Genomic DNA, 17,509 nt, shown 5'->3' on the forward strand with positions numbered 1-17,509 from the left:
CGAAATTTCCACTCTCAGTTCCCTTAATATCCTTGGGTGCATCTCATCTGGTCCTAATGCCTTATCAATTTTAAGTACAACCTATCCAATCTCTCCTCCTTATCAATTTTAAACCCTTCAGTATTTCTTATAAATTTTAAACCCTTGTAAGATTGAGAGAGGGCATGGAGCAGAGGGTCGTTGGCATATATAGGAAAACATAATGGGAGAAGCAGAAGGGGGCCTAGTTCTTGGGGAAATTCTGGTGGTGAAATTATGGGGCAGGACAAGGCGGCATGAATGTACATTTGCAAGCTCCATTTGTTTAGTTAAGTATGAAATCACACAAGGTTCAAGGTCCACAGGGACAGGCAATAGAGGTGAGGCACTGAAGAAGGTTGGTGTGGCACAGCGTGTTAAAAAAATTGAATGAGGACAAAGAAACAAAGAAGCATAAATGCAACACATTAACAGGCACTGAGTATGTTGTTGATTACTTTAGCCAGACTCATTCCGGGTCTGTTAGAAGGGCAGAGGTTCAATTGAATGGATTCAAATAGGACCTTTTATTATGACCATTATGCTAAAACCATAATTGGAGGTATCCACTTGGCCTCAAAGTATGCTTATGCACGTTGTAACATGATACCTCCTTCATACTTTCACACTGAATCTTTATGCTTATTATTATTTCAGGGACTTCAATGGAATGGAAAATTGTGTGTTAAACAGGCTGTCAATTTTCTATTGTCCATTTTGTATTACCATTCAAGATAATTTCAGTCCCAAAATCTGCAAATGTTCCTTGTACTCTATAAAAACTCAGAAATCGGTCTTGCTTCATGTTCTTTTTAATTGGATCTTTACGGCACACGTAAGATTTAAGATTATGTTATAGGAACAGTCTTATTAACCAGCTTAAGACAATGTACTGTGCTAGATCACAACTGTCTCTATGTAATATATTTGCCTTTGTTGGCAGAGCATTTTAAACATGAACACAATTATAGCCAGCTGCTAGTCCAGCCTTCAAACTAATTAAAACAATTTTATAAAATGAACATTTTTTTCTGAAAATAAAACAAATGGAATTGTATGAGCTTGTCACTTATAACTTTGGCACAATTGTTTAAAACTAAAATACATCTTACAGTCTTGCTTTAAAAAGGTACACCAAATGCAAATTCTTCATTTGAATACACGAAAAACACAACCTGTCATTTCCCAATACTTTAAATTAAATGGCATTGCAGTCCCTGCATGGCCAGAATATCTGAGTTCCACCTGGCTGGAGATCAATCTTGCATTGATCTCATGTGTTGGTATCTCGACTGTCACTACCATGTAGCAATTATGTTGTATTCTCTTTCCTTGAGGATCTTATTTTCCATGTTTAAAAAAGGGTAGGGAGGGGAAACTGGATTTACTTACAAAACCTTTGAATAGTGACACAGCAATGGTAACTGGCAGTACAGTAACTAGGTTACTTACTCACGGGAGTGTCAGTTGGTATCTGAGAGTGGCAAATATAGTCAAAGAAAAGTTAATGGTAGCCCACAAAGAAAGTTGACAGTAATTAAAGCCTTGATACTGCAGTGGTTATTTCATTTAGTCAGTGGCAAGAAGGACTTATAATGTACAGATTCAGATTCCTTAAAAGACAACAACAGAAACACCAGTTGGTAGATAACAAGAGATGTTGATGCTATAACGAGTCATTAGAGCAACAAAATAAGTGCAATGATGTATGAGCAGTCCAAATGTATTATTTTCTCTCTGAATGTGGATCTGAACATAATCTTTTATATAACATAAAATGAACCAAACATATGTATAAATACAAAATGAATGGAAATTACACCACAAAATAGATATTTATATATTTCATGTATAGTTTATGCATACAGCAACATTCAAATGTATTGTCCTATGCTAATGCTTTAGGTGCTGACAGACACACTGACTTTGTACAAGAATGTTAAAGACTGTGTTGTTTCACACCCTGTAAAGTAAAAGTAAGTTAAAATATCGCACAAATATAAAAATATGTTTTGTGTAAATGATAGGATGAATTTTGATTTGTTTCTTTAAAAAATTATTAAAATGATGTCTAAACAAAGTCTACTTGTGAGAAGCTCAAGATATCATACTAAAGTTTCTGGTAACGAATCTGCACTGTCCGCAGACAGGAGCTCCCAGATTTGCCATCGTTCTCTCTGCCATTCCACCCAGTCAGGCTCTGCTAAGTTGTTCTTATTGTTTTGATTGTCTGTCTGGCTGGACCAGCTTCGATTCTCATCATTGCAGGAAACTGAGTCCTGCTGCTCAGGTTTGAGCGTTGACTGCTTCGGTGACATTGCCTTTTGCTCCTCTGAACTTTGTTGAGTCGTCTGAAGTCTTGACAGAGCTTGTTCTTGATGGGTACCAGCTTTACTAGAAGTCAGAGAACTTTCTCTCAATGGGCCGGGATATGGAGGAGGGGGTCGAGTCTCATTTCTGTTGATGTCCCCGTGCCTAAAATGGGATTGCCATGGTTTCTTGTGCAAGAAAGAGGTTTCTGAGGTTTTCTGAGGAATTTGTTCTGCACTTCCTGTGGAACGCAGGTCACGTCTGAGGCACAAGGATTCCAGGCTCAGCTGCACATGTTTCTTATTTCCCGCCACTTGAGGGCTACTGCAAACACGGCTCACGGGAGCATGAGGTCTGCACTCAGGGGCACCTGCAGTTGTATGAGTTCTTCGCACAGGCTGTTTTGCATTGTCCAGAGACACGGTGGAAGAGGCCTGAACTACAGGCCAGTCTGCTATGAGGTTTCCCTGTGACAGAGAACACTGTCTTTGCTGTAACCCACTGCTTTGGTATATATCTCCATATGAACCTAGGGGAGAAAGAATAAGAAACAACTCGTAGAATTTGAGTTAACATGTCAATCTTTCAATACTATGGTATCTAAAGAAATTAAGTGTAGAATTCTGAGGGAAAATGGCATTTGGAAAATTCAGCAATATCTATTCCTTAGATTTATTTGAATGAAATTATATCTTCCTTGTTATTCATTAACAAGGAAACCATTGTTACACACTTCAGTTACATGGAGAAACTAGAGAAGCTGGGATTGCTTTTTTTTAAAATAGATAAAGTTAAGACCATAAGACATAGGAGCAGAAATTAGGCCCATCGAGTCTACTCCGCCATTCAATCATGGCTGATAAGTTTCTCAACCCTTCTCCCGCCTTCTCCCCGTAACCTTTGATCCCCTTACCAATCAAGAACCTATCTATCTCGGTCTTAAATACACTCAATGACCTGGCCTCCACAGCCTTCTGGGGCAATGAATTCCATAGATTCAGCACTCTCTGGCTAAAGAAGTTTCTCCTCATCTCTGTTCTAAAAGGTCTTCCTTTTATTCTGAGGCTGTGCCCTCGGGTCCTAGTCTCTCCTACTAATGGAAACATCTTCCCCACGTCCACTCTATCCAAGTCTTTCAGTATTCTGTAAGTTTCAATCAGATCCCCCCTCATCCTTCTAAACTCCATCGAGTATAGACCCAGAGTCCTCAAACGTTCCTCATATGTTAAGCCTTTTATTCCTGGGATCGTTCGCGTGAACCTCCTCTGGACCCTCTCCAGGGCCAGAACATCCTTCCTGAGATACAGGGCCCAAAATTGCTCACAATATTCTAAATGTGGTCTAACCAGAGCCTTATAAAGCCTCAGCAGCACATCCCTGCTTTTATATTCTATCGAAATAAATGCCAACATTTCATTTGTCTTCCTAACTACCGACTCAACCTGCTAGTTAACCTTAAGAGAATCCTGGACTAGGACTCCCAAGTCCCTTTGCACTCCAGAAATCTGAATTCTCTCCCCATTTAGAAAATAGTCTATGTCTCTATTCTTCCTACCAAAGTGCATGATCTCACAATTCCCCACATTGTATTCCATCTGCCACTTCTTTGCCCATTCTCCTAACCTGTTCAAATTCTTCTGCAGCCTCCCTGCCTCCTCAATACTACCTGTCCCTCCACCTATCTTTGTATCATCTGCAAACTTAGCCAGAATGCCCTCAGTTGTCATCTAGATCATTAACGTATAAAGTGAAAAGTTGTGGTTCCAACACTGACCGCTGCGGAACTCCATTAGTCACTGGCCATCATCCTGAGAAGGATCCCCTTATCTCCACTCTCTGCCTCCTGTCAGACAGCCAATCTTCTATCCACGCTAGTACCTTACCTCTAACGCCGTGGGCTCTTATCTTACTGAGCAGCCTCTTGTGCGGCACCTTGTCAAAGGCCTTCTGGAAGTCCAAGTAGATAACATACATTGGCTCTCCTTTGTCTAACCTACTCATTACCTCCTCAAAGAATTCTAACAGATTTGTCAGGCATGACCTCCCCTTGATGAAACCATGCTGACTTTGCCCTATTTTACCATGCACTTCCAAGTATTCTGAAATCTCATCCTTATTAATGGACTCTAAAATCTTACCAACGACCAAGGTCAGGCTAATCGGCCTGTAATTTCCCGTCTTTTGCCTCACTCCCTTCTTAAACAGGGGGGTTACATTAGTGATTTTCCAGTCCTCTGGGGCCCTCCCTGACTCCAGTAATTCCTGAAAGATCGCCACTAACGCCTCCACTACCTCTTCAGCTATCTCCTTCAGAACTCTGGGGTGTAATCCATCAGGGAGATTTGAGAGACATGTTCAAAATTATGAAGGTTTTTGATAAGATTAAATAAGGAGAAAATATCACTGGCAGGAAGATCGCTAGCCAGAGGACACAGATTTAACTGGATAATGCTTTAAAAGAGCTGACACAAGCACAATGGTCACAAGTCAGGTGGCCTCTTTCTGTGCGGTTATTTTTCTGTGATGCAGGAGAAAGCTACTCATGTCAGTTTCCAGATGTTATGAGGTAGCAAAAAAAAAAATCAACCTTATGACTAGAATAACTGATCATGATTTTGAAAGTGTTCGCAGACGTGTATTAGATACCAGTGTTTTGGTGTGCCAGATTCTGGTGAGATTCTCAGGTAAATCATCTCTTCCTCAAAAGGCGGTGGAAGCAGACTCTGAACATTTTTAAGGCAGAGCTAGATAGATTCTTGATTAATAAGGGGGTGAAAGGTTATCGGGGGTAGGCAGGAATGTGAAGTTGAGGTTACAATCAGATCAGCCATGACCTTATTGAATGGCGGAGCAGGCTCGAGGGGCCGAGTGGTCTTCTCCTGCTCCTAGTTTGTATGTTAGTCTATTAAGGATTATAAGAGAACTCATCAGAAAACTCCTAAATCCTGCAACTCGTGTTATTATAAACTGCATTAGTTAATGGGATAAAGAGTAATTTCAAATTATTATTGGTTAAAAAATTGTTTTTGTTAAATGTCACCTTAAGTCTTTTAAAAGGTAATCCCTGTTATAAACTACTGAATGTGCAAGTTTAAGCTAGGTCTCTACTAGCATATATTCATCCCTCCTGAACAATTATATTTTCAACTGTCCTTCTGTTCACAATTGAAGAAGTATAGCAGGGTCCATAATATGCAGAACAAATTACTTGAATGGGCTATTGCCTGCCTAATCCATTCTCATTTCTCCTTGTTCAAAGTCAATTGAAAAGAACATTGGGAGAGGTGTTTTAAGAAGCAGAGCTGATATTTCTCTTTTTACAATATTGTCTTAATTGATGGCGTAGTGGTATTGTCGCTGGACTAGTAACTCAGAGACCCAGGGTAATGCTCTGGGGACCTGGATTCGAATCCCACCACGGCAGATGGTGGAATTTGAATTCAATAAAGATCTGGAATGATAACCATGAAACCACTGTCATAAAAACCCACCTGATTTACTAACGTCCTTACCTGGTCTGGCCTACATGTGATTCCAGACCCACAGCAATGTGGCTGACTCTTAAATGCCCTCTGAAATGGCCTAGCAAGCCACTCAGTTGTAACAAAGACACAAAAAAGGAATGAAACCACACAGACCACTCGGCATCGACCTAGGCACAGGAAATGACAATGGTAATCACAGCCCTGTCAGCCCTGCAAAGTCCTCCTTACCACCATCTGAAGACTAGTGCCAAAATTGGTAGAGCTGTCTCACAGACTAGTCAAGCAACAGCCTGACAGTCATCCTCATGGAATCATACCTTACATATAATGTCCCAGACTCCACCATCACCATCCCTGGGTATGTCCTGTCCCACCGGCAGGACAGGCTCAGCAAGACAGACACAGCAAAGGTGGTGGCACAGTGGTATACAGTTGGAAGGGAGTTGCCCAGGTCCTCAATATTGACTCTGGACCCCATGAAGTCTCATGGCATCAGGTCAAATATGGGCAAGGAAACATCCTACTGATTACCACCTACCATGCTCCCTCAGCTGACAAATCAGTGCTCCTCCATGTTGAACATCACTTGGAGGAAGCACTGAGGGTGGCAAGGGCACAGAATGTACTCTGGGTGGGGGATGTCAATGTTCATCACCAGGAGTGGCTCAGTAGCACCATTACTGACCGAGCTGGCCAAGTCCTAAATGACATAGCTGTTAGACTAGGTCTGTGGCAGGTGGTGGGGAACCAACAAGAGGGAAAAACATACTTGACCTCAGCCTCACCAACCTGCCTGCTCATGCATCTGTCCAGGACAGTATTGGTATGAGTGACCACCGCTGGAGGCGAAGTCCCGCCTTCACATTGAAGATACCCTCCGTCGTGTTGTGTGGCACTACCACCACGCTAAATGGGATAGATTTCAAACAGATCTAGCAACTCAAAACTGGGCAACCATGAGATGCTGTGGGCCATCAGCAGCAGCAGAACTGTGCTCAAACACAATCTGTAGCCTCATGGGCAGCATATCCCCCACTCTACCATTATCATCAAGCCAGGGGATCAACCCTGGTTCAATGAAGAGTGCAGGAGGGCATGCCAGGAGCAGCACCAGGTATACCTAAAAATGAAGTGTCAACCTGGTGAAGCTATAACAGGACTGCTTGTGTGCCAAACAGCTTAATCAGCAAGTGAGGGAGCTAAGCGATCCCACAACCAACAGATCAGATCTAAGCTTTGCAGTCCTGCCACATCCAGTCGTGAATGGTAGTGAACAATTAAACAACTCACTGGAGGAGGTGGCTCCACAAATATCCCCATCCTCAATGATGGAGGAGTCCAGCACAGCAGTGCAAAAGATAAGGCTTAAGCATGTGCTCCAGAACTTGCCCCGCCCCTAGCCAAGCTGTTCCAGTACAGCTACAACACTGGCATCTACCTGGCTACGTGGAAAATTGCCCAGGTATAGTCTGTATACAAAAAGCAAGACAAATCCAACCCGGCCAATTACTGTCCCTTCAGACTACTCTCCATCAGTAAAGTAATGGAAGGGGTCATCAACAGTGCTATCAAGTGGCACTTGCTTAGCAATAACCTGCTCACTGATGCCCAGTTTGGGTTCCACCAGGGCCACTCAGCTCCTGACCTCGATACAGCCATGGACAACAGACCTGAACTCCTGATGTGAGGTGAGAGTAACTGCCCTTGACATCAAGGCAGCACTTGACTGAGTGTGGCATCAGGGAGTCCTAGCAAAACTGGAGTCAATGGGAATCAGAGGGAAAATTCTCCGCTGGTTGGAGTCATACCTAGCAAAAAGGAAGATGGTTGTGGTTGTTGGAGGGCAGTCATCTTAGCTCCAGGACATCACTGCAAGAGTTCCTCAGGGTAGTGTCCTTGACCCAACCATCTTCAGCTGCTTCATCAATAACCTTCCTTCCATCATAAGGTCAGAAGTGGGGATGTTCGCTGATGTTTCCACAATGTTCAGCACCATTCACAACTCCTCAGATACTGAAGCAGTCCATGTCCAAATGCAGTAAGACCTGGACAATATCCATGCTTGGGCTGACAAGTGGCAAGTAACATTCACACCACACAAGTGTCAGGTAATGACCACCTCCAACAAGAGAATCCAACCATCATCCCTTGATGTTCAATGACATTACCATCACTGAATCCCCTACTATCACCATCCTGGGGGTTACCACTGACCAGACATTGAACTGGACTAGTCATAAAATTACTGTGGCTACAGAGCAGGTCAGGGGCTAGGAATCGTGCGATGGAAACTTGCCTCCTGACTCCCCAAAGTCTGTCCACCATCTAAAAGGCACAAGTCAGGAGTGTGATCAAATACTCCACTTGCCTGGATGAGTGCTACTCCTACAATGCTGAAGAAGCTTCACACCATCCAGGACAAAGCAGTCCACTTGATTGGCACCACATTCACAAACATTTACTCCCTCCACCACCGATGCACAGTGGCAACAATGTGTACAATCCATAAGATTCACTGCAGGAATTCACCAAGGCTGCTTAGACAGCACCTTCCAAACCCATGATCACTACCACCTAGAAGGACAAGGGCAGCAAATAGATGGAACACCACCACCACCAGGAAGTTCCCCTTCAAGGTACTCACCACCCTGACTTGCAAATATATCGCCGTTCCTTCACTGTCGCTGGGTCAAAATCCTGAAACTCCTTTCATAATAGCACTGTAGGTGTACCTACACCACATGGACTGCAGCGGTTCAAGAAGGCAGCTCAACACCACCTTCTCAAGGGCAACTAGGGATGAGCAATAAGTGTTGGCCCAGCCAGTGAAGTCCACATCCCGTGAATGAATTAAAAAAAAATGTACTCTCAGTTTTGTTATTATTTCAGATTGAAGCAATGTGTCAAATATTCCAGAGGTAAAATTTGTACACTGTTCCCCATGGTTACTTAAGTATTACTTTAGGAAAGAGTCTGTCCTCCCTATCCAGGGACTCCAGTGCCCACACCACCACAGTTCACTCTTAGGGCTGGATTTTCACCTTACAGCGGGTAGTGGGAGTCCACAAATTTTCCAGCTTGGCGGGCCACCTCTGTAAAAAGTGCCTAGACTGGTGCCATTTTCATTCCTTTGTGGGGGGCTGTCGAGTGCTAAGGCAGCCTAGTTAAAAAGCCTTCTTTGCTTCTCTGGGACTTCATCCTAGTCGTGTAAGATATCAGGTCCTCTGGCCCTCACACCACCCACCCCTAATGGCCCCTCATACCATCCATGCCAACAAATGCCCCTCTCAGACAAGCTTCAATATGCATGCCTGGCTGAGAGGTGACTTCTATTAGTTTGTTTTACTAGGCGCACCCAAGGTAAAACTGTTTATTTGACAGCTTCTTTTCCTAACTATTTTGTCAATGGTCAATGTTTATTTACACAAGGTAAAAAGAGGTGTCAAGTACTTGTTGTTTCTGCTAATTGATAGTTTAAAGATCTGGTCTATTGATAACTTTAAAAACTGCTGCTACTACAATGCTATAAAGTTATGAATGGTTGTTTTTTAACCTTTTCCAGTGCATTGGTTCTGTACAGAGCGTATACTGGTGAATGAGCATGGAAGTGCCAAAGGCACTGAGGGTGAGGGACCATTGGAGGTGGATGGAGGGTCATGGGTTGGCATAGAAGGTATGAGGGGCGATTGGAGGTGGATTGGTATGTGGGGGGCATGGGTAAGACCTTTTGAAGCTATCTTTCAAAAGGCTCTTCTGAGGGGTCGTGAACCATGAGTCCTTGAGAAGGTGGACCAACTCCATGAAAATTGTGGGGGTCTGGGGATGCTTACCCCTGCAATGGAGCCAGCCAGGTCAGGAATGTGCAAGCTTACACCCTTCCCCCATGCTAGTGAAAACTGGGGGTGCTGGAAATCCCAGAATTAGGTCTTATCTGCCATTTTTAAAGATCCATGGAGCCTTCTGGACTCAGCAAAAATCTAATATTTAATGCCTAATAACGTACTGCTGTACAGAACCTTGCAGCAATTCAAGGAGATGGCCTACCACCACTTTCTAGGGCCAACTGGGTTAGCCAATAAACTGCTAGTCTTGACAACAATACCCGCATCCCAAGAATGAATTTTTAAAAATTGTACTTCCTACTGGGCAGCCATGGAGTGATCTGTATTGTAATGATAATCATAATGTGGAGTCAACCAGAGACTAATCCATTTTAGACCAAGTAACATGTAATAAGGCAGGGTTAATCAGTAATCATATCGTAAAAGATCCTCCGGAAAAAGTGATCATAATACAACTGAATTCCATATTAAGTTTGAAAGTGACATATTCCAGTCCCAAACAAGAATCTTAAACTTAACCAAAGCAAATTACATAGCCAGTTCTCTTCTCCTGATGAAGATTGACTGAGTAAAAAGACTAAGGTATGGTGATAAATAAATAGTAGGAAACATTTAAAAATTATTCATAATGGTCAAAAATATGTTCAATTAAAAATGTTCTGTTAAAGGTCTCTTGTAGAAAGGTTTATCAGAAAAACCACAGTGTGGCTTAATGGGAAAGTTAGGGATAAAATTACATTAAAAGAGGTTTATAATGTTGTCAAGGATAGTGGTTAGCCTGAAGATTGGGAGAACTTTAGAAACCAAAGGGAGGCCAAAAAGTTGATAAAAAGGAAGAAAATAGAATATGAGAGTAAACTAGTCAGAGATTGCAAGAGCTTTTTTAAGTGCATAAGAAGGAAAATTGTTAAAGTAATCATTGGTCCCTTAGAGACAGAGACAGAGGATATCATCATGGGGAATGAGGAAATGGCAGAGGCATTGAGTAAATGCTCTTTGTGTTAGATTTTCAGTCCCCCACCAGGACCAAGATCAAAGGCAGCTGGGAGCTAAAAAATAGCACCCCCCCCACCCCCTGCCCCCGCCGCCCACCAACGCCTCTAGGCCATTTTTGTAGAGACAGTGATGGGATCAGCAGGGCTACCTGTCCACATGAGGCAGATAGTCAATCAGGCTCATTAAGAACCTGAAGCCAATTAAAGGAGTCCAACTGTGGAATTTTCCAGTCGGCCTCCAGGTTCCTGCAGGGGGTGCCTGGAGGCATGCATCCCTTGGCTGCAGCCATAGGTTGCCCTGTAGAGGGAGCCCTCCACCCCCTAAAAGTGGAGGCCTAGCTCTTGAACAATATTTTTAAATCAAGGATTTTAAAAAGTTGGAGGATACCTACATCTTGAAGTGCCCTCTCTTTTATTTACCTTCAATTTCAACCTACTGTTCTTTTCAAGCTGGAAGACCTTTGATTGGTCCTCCAGCTTATATTGCCTACCCGCTGCCCTTAATTGGGCATCGAATCTGCTTTCCAGTCAATAACTGACTGCCCCAGGGAGAATTACAGGTGAATGACATTCCCCCTGGGTGCAGGATCAGGATCCCAAAATAGGCCCAGCCTTTGTTTTCCACCACCGGAGGGAAAATCCACCCGTTTTGTGCCTGTCTTCACGGTGGAAGACATAAGTTGCATACCAGTAATACAGGGCAAGCAAGGGGCTAATAAGAGTGAGGAATTTACAGTAATTATCAGCAGAGAAAAATTATTCGAGAAACTTAAGGTAGTGCCTTGATTTTTGTACTCGAGCCCTGCGATGGGACTTGAACCCAGCTGACACAGAAAGGCTAATACACAACACAATGGTTCATGGAGTTGGGTTTAAATATTAGCATGGATGGAGAATTGGTTAACAAACAGGAAGCAAAGAATAGGGATAAATGAGGGATTTTCAAGTTGGCTGGCTGTGATTAATGGAGTGCCCTAATGATCAGAGCTATTTACAATTTGCATTAATGACTTTGACAAAGATACTGAGAGTAATGCATCTAAATTTGCCGATGGTGCAAACCTAGGTGGAATGCAAGCTGTGAGGAGGACACAGAGGCTGCAAAGAAATAGACATATTAAGTGACTGGGCAAAAAATGTATAACGTGGGGAAGTGAGAGGTTATTCACTTTGGCATTGAGAATAGAAAAGCTGACTTTTTTTCTTAAAAAGCATGTAACTTTTAGAAGTCGATGAACAGAGAGACTTGGGTGTATTTGTACAAGAAACTAAGTTAGCATGCAGGTACAGCAAGCAATTAGGAAGGCAAATTGCTTTTGGCTTTTATTGCAAGGGGACTGGAGTACAAGGAAGTCTTCCAACAATTGTACAGGGCTTTGGCAAGACCACACCTGCAGTAGCGTGCACAGTTTTGGTCTCCATACCCAAGGAAAGATACACTTGCCTTGGAGGTGGTACAGTGAAGGCTCACTAGATTAGCTCCTTGTCCTATGATGAGAGGCTGAGTAATTTGGACATATAACCTCTGGAATCTTGAAGAATGAGAGGTGATCTTATTAAATCATTGATTCTGAAGAGGCTTGACAGGGTAGATACAGAAGTTGTTTCCCCTGGCTGGAGAACCTAGAACAAAAGGGCTTAGGCTCAGGATAAGTGGTCAACTATTTGGGACAGAGATGAGAAGAACTTCTTCATGCAGAGGGTTGTGAATCTTTGGAATTGTCTACCTCAGAGGGCTGTGGATGCTCCAACATTAAACATACTCAAGAATGGGAACAAAGGAACATGAGGAGTGGGTGGGAAAGTGGGGTTGATCATATTAAATGGCAGAGGGGACTCAAGGGGCCATATGGTCTACTCCTTCTATTATTTCCGTTCATATAATGGTTTTGCCTTTCATCTACAGAAGTATGCACAATGGGCACAGCCCTCCAAATGGTTTAAAACAGGAAAGAGTTTTTTAAAAAAAATCAGTACTACATGTTTGCTGTACCTGTAATCCCTTCCTCCCTAGATCCACATTTCAATGTGGAATGCCAAGCTCCCCAAATATTAGCGTTTTCTTCTGAAGTTGCATTTTTATCTAAAAGAGAAGGAATGAAAGACATGGAGCTGCTTAAATTACCCTACTTACAACACAAAAAGTAATAGGTATACAAGTGAATTTTAGCAAAGAAAATATTTTTTAGATCTAGTTAGACAAAACAATCAGTATTCTGTCACACACCAGAACAGTAATTTTGACTTTGTGTGATAGTATACAAAGGGTGATAGTGAATCGGCAGCTCATTCGACATCTCTCAATTTTAAATTTTATTTTCATTGAAGTGAAATCCATTTTAGATTATGTTGCACATAGTGTGGTCTGCACAGTGAGTATCTTATTAATAGAGAACAACCTGCATAGAATTTTATAGCACAGACTCAGGTTATTCAGCCCAACTGCTCTATTCCAGTGTTTATGCTCCACATGAGGTCCTCCTACTCTACTTCACCCAACCCTATCACCGTATCTTTGTTACTTGCCTTAACTATTCTATGTGGTGCCAAGTTGCACATTCTGTCCATTCTCTAGATAAGGAAGTTTCTCCTGAATTCTTTACTAGATTATTCGTGACAATCTTATATTTAATCGCCCTTAGCATTGGTCTCCTCCATAAATGGAAATTTTTTCTATGTTTACCCTATCAAACCCCTTCATCATTTTTAAAAAAACTTACAGGATGGGCACATATCCTATAAATCATCTCCCAGCTTCCCTTTACATTTGGAAACATCCACACATTGATATTAACTTCAAAACGTTTCCAGTTCATACATGAAAGAGAGTCACTCTTGAATTGGTTGTAGGCTTTATAAAATTTTAATAAAGATTTTGAGTAATTATGGACATGTCCCAACTCATGTGACATTATCACATGAGGCGACATGTTAGGGAAATTTTATTTTTCTATTTTAATCTTTTTTACATTTACAGCCAATCTCCCTGAGGCTGCACTTAGCCTCAGGGAGATGAGTGCGCTCTTTCAGGCGCATTCTCGATTTTGGGATCCCCGCTCACATGGAGTGCATAGCGCTTCTGTGCGGACGTCACGCTGGGCAGGCCTTAATTGGCCCGCCCATGTAAAATGGTGGTGCGCCTCTGATTGGGGGCGCCGATTGGAAGCTCGCCTGTACACACCCGCCCTTCAACTTCCCCCCCAATGGGGGGGAAAATTCAGCCCTCTGTTTCTCTTTCCACAGGTGCTGCCAGATCTGCTGCGTTTTTCCAGCATTTTCTGTTATTATTTCAGATTTCCAGCATCTGCAGTATTTTCTTTTACTAAAAAGGATGTAGTCTGCTTAAAATGCTGAGGACATTAGTGTAATAAGAAAGAAAAGGACATGCATTTTTACAGTATCTTTCACAACCGCAGAATGTTCCCTAAAGCACTGTAAAACCGAGGAAGTATTTTTGAAGCAGTTGATATTATAATGTAGGGAAACATGACAGCCAATTTGCACACAGTTAGGTCCCACAAAAAGTAATGAAATAATGACCAGACTGTACTTTAGCTTATATTGATTGAAGGGTAAATATTGGCCCCAGGACACAGAGCAGAATTCCCCTATTCTTCTTTACTATATGATTTTTTTTTACATACACCTGTGAGTATAATGTCTCATCCAAAAGGCAGTACCCATAATAGTGCAGCACTCTTTCGGTACTACACTGAAGTGTCAGGCGGGATTTTGTTGCTTGGGTCTTTGGAGTGGGACTTGAACCCAAAATCTTCTGACTCTGAGGCACGGGTGCTATCACTGAGCGATGGGTGGCACAAGAAAGCCAAGGCACAAGGAATCACAATGGCATGCAGCAACAAAAAGGCAATACTTTCTTCCACTGTAGCAGAAGGAAGCCAGAGCACAAGGAAAAATGGCAACATGCACATGTCACTAAAATGTCGCATTTCTGACCAGTTTGGTAGATTATATCACTGGCCATTTCATCTCCTGCAAATGATAATATTCAGAAATGTCCTCTAAGCTTCCTCAGTCACTCTAATCTATCACAACCTCTGAAATATTTCATCAGTGTGCCCAGAATTGTTTGGATTAGTTTCCTCTCCAATTGCTGCCAAGCGACTTGTGATTTAATCGTAGAACCATGCATATTATCTGACAAGTAGCACAGAGCATAAACTGACATGAACATTGAAAACAACCTGAGATGTTATAGTTTCTTCAAAATATGTTGCACAATCGTTGCTTCTTGCAAGTTCAGTACTAGTGAATGATAATGCCATTCAACAATGGTTAAAATGGCTGAATTCCATCTTTCTAGCCAGGAGCAGAGGTCAAAGATTCAAGTATACAGTGTTGTAGTTGTGTAAATGTGGCACCTCACTAGGGGCAGAAAATTAACCCTATAGCCCTAATATGGCTAGTGAGAGGGTTGAGAATCAGAGCACCGAAGGAGGCCATTGTGCTTGTGCCAGCTCTTTGTAAGAGCTGCTCAATTAGTCCCACTCCACTGCTCTTCCCCATAGCCCTGCACTTCTTTCCTTTTTAATTATATACCTAGTTTGCCTTTAAAAGCTACTACTGACTCTTGCTTCCACCACACTTTCAGGCTGTGCATCCCCTATGTCATAAAAATTCACTGTGTAAAAAATATTTCCCCTCTTCTGCCAACTATCTTCAATCTGGGTCTTCTGGTTACCAACCATCATGTCAGTGGAAACAGTTTCTCTTTACTCATTCTATCAAAACCCTCAATGTAGAAGGAATGTTAAGAAATATTGCAATACAGATGAATTATCACTTTTTGTCCCATTAGGCTGATTAGTTTGTTCTCCCAAATATTTTTTCCCTCATACAGTAGTTGATTTTTATTTGATCACGTTTAGAACACAATGGTCATGTGGAAATTAACCTTAGTCTTTCCTGATCATAAAGTACCAAGTAACTATAATAATATAAACAGCTACTATTATTCAATTGTTGTTCGAGTGATGGTGAGGGAGGGAAGTGGCAACAGTGGTAATGGTTTCAGACATTACAATTGAGCTGGGAAGAGCATTCCTACCCTGGCTGCACTTTCAGGAAAGAATTCTTTTCAAGAAAATTTATCTTTTTGGTGGCAGCCTCCATTGCCTTTACAGAGTGCACAGATACGGTCTATTTCAGCTCTGATTATTACATGACCCTCATTAACTTTGGAAACTACCAGACCACCACTATGGTGGCCTTTGACTCAGACTTTGTTAAAATTGTTAATCAAAAAAGAACAAATAACTATATATATATTTAACTACAAGGTGCTAAAACAATTGATGAAATTGGTGTAACAATGTTACATCAATTGTTTTAGCTCCTTGTAGTTAAAGAAAATGTTTTCAATGACTAAGCCAAATTATCATGTGACAAGTATTCATGGCTAGTGATATTTTCCCTGCTGTCACCATTTATGGAAGCTTTTTGCCCTGACTATCCAAGGCTATCTGATTTGAAAAAAGAGACTGAAAAGTGTCTTGAAAACATTAGGGACAAAGTGGATTTAAAACAGTGTTTCTGTTCAACTGAGTAAGAACTGCCAATCAAACGCATTTTTAAAGAAATCTATTAATTGGATGGCTTGACCCCCTACCTCAGACTATGGTCTTAAAAAGAACAAATAGGACAGCAGTTGCATTGAGTTTACACTGAGTTTTGGTTTTGGTAAGTGAAGCTGGTTTTAAAAACCCTTAGGTACCACGATGGAATGAGAGATGCCAGTGCCAAGCTAAATCTTAAGACAAATAATACTTAATTTTGTTACAATTTCTACTGTCACAATTATTGCTACCAGTATTTCAAAGAGTGGACAAATGGACAAGTGCATAAAGTGCTTACCTTTTTCAGGCCATGAAACTGGTGAGCTATCCCCAGATTTGGATTTTAAGTGTCCAACTAAAGCATATTGTTCAGGAACTTTATAGAGTTTCTCAGAACCAGGGCTGAGGTCTTCTGGCCTCTGCATTAACAGCCTGTCTGACAGTACTGGAGAGTTATTATCATACGGCGAGACTTCTCCACTTGAGATCTTGTTGGAATCAGTAGATGAATGTCGTCCTCCCAAAGAATAGGAGACTTCGGCTCTCGTCAGATCTGGACTCCTGTTAAAGAAGATCACATCAGATTTTAGCTAATTTAATTTCACCAAACTATGTGTCACATGCTCATTATGTGACCTCAAAGCGCATTACTAAGTTACACAGCTAACCAAGGGGTCAATAGTGGCTCAGTGGGTAGCACTGCCGCCTTTTAGTCCGAAGGTCAGTCGTGGGTTCAAGACCCACTTCAGAGACTTGAGTGCATAATCGATTGTGCCACTTCCCTCCAGTATTAAGGGAGTTTTCAAACAAGCCACTGTCTGTCCTGTCAGGTAGGCATGAAAGATCCTATGGCATTACTCACTGAAGAACAGGGGAGACCTCCCCATGTTCTGGCCCATAAGTATCCCTCAACCAATATGACTGAAACAGATTTGCTAGTCATTCATTCCATTGGCAGTGGGACCTTGCTGTGGGAAAATTTCCTGCCAAGTTTATCCATATTATAACAATGACTACACTTCAAATCTGATCCATTTCTTGTGAACTGCATTGGGAAGTCCTGAGATCAGTGAAGGTGTCCAATAAATTCAAGTTCTAGCTTGCTTTCTTTAACAGAAAGTTTTTGTTATTGAGATCATCATATTGTGTCAGTTAAAAGAATCTGAGCCTTTTACGTTTTTCCTATCATTTCGTTTATCAGTTGTTCTGCTCAGCTGCTGCACAATCAATAAATTCACACTAAAGCTCCCTTGGCTTTGTCTCTATTGAGTTAACTGCAAATC

General features: G+C 41.9%; 1 protein-coding gene across 6 annotated transcripts in view; it reads right to left on the minus strand.

The window, feature by feature from the left end:
• Positions 1 to 814: 814 nt before the first annotated feature.
• The window catches only part of LOC121290325 (rho GTPase-activating protein 6-like), a 665,043-nt gene continuing 648,348 nt past the window's right edge, over positions 815 to 17,509 (minus strand). For 5 of the 6 annotated variants that reach the window (XM_041210646.1, XM_041210648.1, XM_041210649.1 and 2 more), the window contains exons 11-13: positions 16,525 to 16,787; positions 12,644 to 12,733; positions 815 to 2,857 (exon numbers count right to left, since the gene is read on the minus strand). In XM_041210646.1, coding sequence (XP_041066580.1) covers positions 2,124 to 2,857; positions 12,644 to 12,733; positions 16,525 to 16,787 — 1,087 coding nt within the window. In that variant the 3' untranslated portion in view covers positions 815 to 2,123. The remainder of the gene's footprint in view (positions 2,858 to 12,643; positions 12,734 to 16,524; positions 16,788 to 17,509) is intronic. The other variant, XM_041210647.1, reaches the window with a different exon arrangement.

This window comes from Carcharodon carcharias, chromosome 18 (assembly GCF_017639515.1).
Source record: "Carcharodon carcharias isolate sCarCar2 chromosome 18, sCarCar2.pri, whole genome shotgun sequence".
NCBI classification, from domain to species: domain Eukaryota; kingdom Metazoa; phylum Chordata; class Chondrichthyes; order Lamniformes; family Lamnidae; genus Carcharodon; species Carcharodon carcharias.